Consider the following 2,071-nt stretch of genomic DNA (forward strand, 5'->3'; position numbering starts at 1 on the left):
TGTATGGGGCCACGAGTGCTAATAACAAATGAATAGTACCCTATAAACTCTATGAAAGTACACTGAAAACTTGCATCCTTAAAAGAGAAACATTCTGTCAGCAATATAAATATTAATTTTGGAATGACAGCAAACCGAAAAGTGCAATCACATGTGCTCCAAAAAGCAAACCACAGACACTTAATTAATTACTGATGAGTGTCTCAAGTACTCACAAGTAATAACTCAGCTACTGACTCGTTTTACCATGTTGTTACAGCGTTACCCCCATCGCATCTGAAGTGCAAATATGGAATTGCCCAGAGTCCTTTGGCTAGCATTTGTTCCTGTTTTTGTCACAGTCGTGTCGATCATGATGGCACAGCTACGAACAACATTCTCACGAACAACCAAACAATCACCCCCTCCGCCACCCGTGACCGTAGGGGCTCCCCTTCTTGGGATCCTCCCGGCGCTTCTCACCAAGGGCCTGCTGCAAGTGATCCGCGATGCCCACGCAGAGATGGGGAGCGTCTTCACAGTGAGACTATTGCATCTCAAGGTGACCTTCCTGGTTGGGCCAGATGTGTTGAGCCATTTCTACAAAGGGCTGGACTCGGAGATCAGCCAGGACGAGGTCTCACAGTTCACCACTCCGACCTTCGGCCCCGGCGTCGCCTTCGACGTGGATTTCGCCACTCGGCGCGAGCAGTTCCGCTTCTTCGGCGATGCAATGAAGCCGGCCAAGCTCAGGACCTACGCCTGCCTCATGGTTCGCGAAGTCGAGGTAATCAATAATAAGATGTTATATTTAATCAGTTGCGTGGCTTTTTTGTGTTACTATTGCTAACATATTGTATATGTAACGTATGCAGGAGTACTTTGCGAGATGGGGACAGTGTGGCACGGTTGACTTGAAGCAGGAGCTAGAGCACCTCGTCACGCTCATCGCCAGCCGGTGCTTGTTCGGGGAGGATGTCAGGGCGAAGATGCTGGTCGAGGTGGCAACACACCTCCGTGAGCTCAACGACGGCATGCGCCTCGTCACCATCCTATTCCCGCACCTGCCGATCCCAGCGCATCGCAGACGCGACAGGGCGCGCGCTAGGCTCGGCGAGATATTCTCCGACATCGTCAGATCCCGCAAAGCAAGCTATCCTGACGGTGGCCCAGACGTCGTCGACGACATGCTACAGTGCCTGATCGATTCCAGGTACAAAGACGGTCGCGCCACGACGGAGACGGAGGTGGTCGGAATGTTGGTCTCCGCGTTGTTTGCAGGGCAGCACACAAGCTCCAGCACGGGCACGTGGACCGGAGCACGCCTCCTCGCGCGCGCCAACAACAAGAAGCTTTGTGCTGCGGTCCAGGAGCAGGAGCGGATCGTGGCGCGGCATGGGGACCGCGTGGACTACGAGGTCCTGCAGGAGATGGACACCCTCCACCGTTGCATCAAGGAGGTTCTGCGTCTCCACCCGCCGGCGATGATGTTGCTGCGCCATGCGCGCCGGAGCTTCACCGTGCGAACAAGGGAGGGCAACGAGTACGAGGTTACGGAGGGGCGTACAGTCGCGAGCCCGCTGGTGATCCACAACCGTCTCCCGCATGTGTTCAGGGACCCGGAGAAATACGAGCCGGACCGGTTCGGCCCCGGTAGAGGAGAGGACGTCGCCGGCGGAGCATTCTCGTACACGGCATTCGGTGGTGGGCGGCATGCCTGCATCGGCGAGGCATTTGCGTACATGCAGATCAAGGTTATATGGAGCCACCTGCTGAGGAACTTCGAGATGGAGATGGTGTCGCCGTTCCCTGAGACGGACTGGAACGTCGTCATGCCAGGGCCCAAGGGGAAGGTCATGGTCCGCTACAACAGAAAGAGGATGTCAGGCTTGTCAGCTGCAGCCTAATTAATCATGAGCCGACAGAGACGCTATGTGTATCTACTTCGTGTTGCCTGTTTGCTTTGTCCTGGCACCAATAAATTATACTCTGTTCTAAAGTAAGTTAACAGTTGCGCCATGCACAATTTAGCTAGTACTGTGTTTTTCATCAAGCCAACAGTGGAGTGCACTTACATGAGCGTGAAATATAA

At 54.1% G+C, this 2,071-nt stretch overlaps 1 protein-coding gene across 1 annotated transcript; it reads left to right on the top strand.

Moving 5' to 3' along the window:
- Positions 1-266: 266 nt before the first annotated feature.
- Positions 267-2,071, top strand: LOC125523155 (obtusifoliol 14-alpha demethylase-like). The gene is made up of 2 exons (XM_048688211.1): positions 267-766; positions 855-2,071. The coding sequence occupies exons 1-2, from the start codon at positions 290-292 to the stop codon at positions 1,884-1,886; spliced, it is 1,509 nt and encodes a 502-aa protein (XP_048544168.1). The 5' UTR covers positions 267-289; the 3' UTR covers positions 1,887-2,071.

The sequence above is a fragment of the Triticum urartu genome, chromosome 7 (genome assembly GCF_003073215.2).
Source record: "Triticum urartu cultivar G1812 chromosome 7, Tu2.1, whole genome shotgun sequence".
NCBI classification, from domain to species: domain Eukaryota; kingdom Viridiplantae; phylum Streptophyta; class Magnoliopsida; order Poales; family Poaceae; genus Triticum; species Triticum urartu.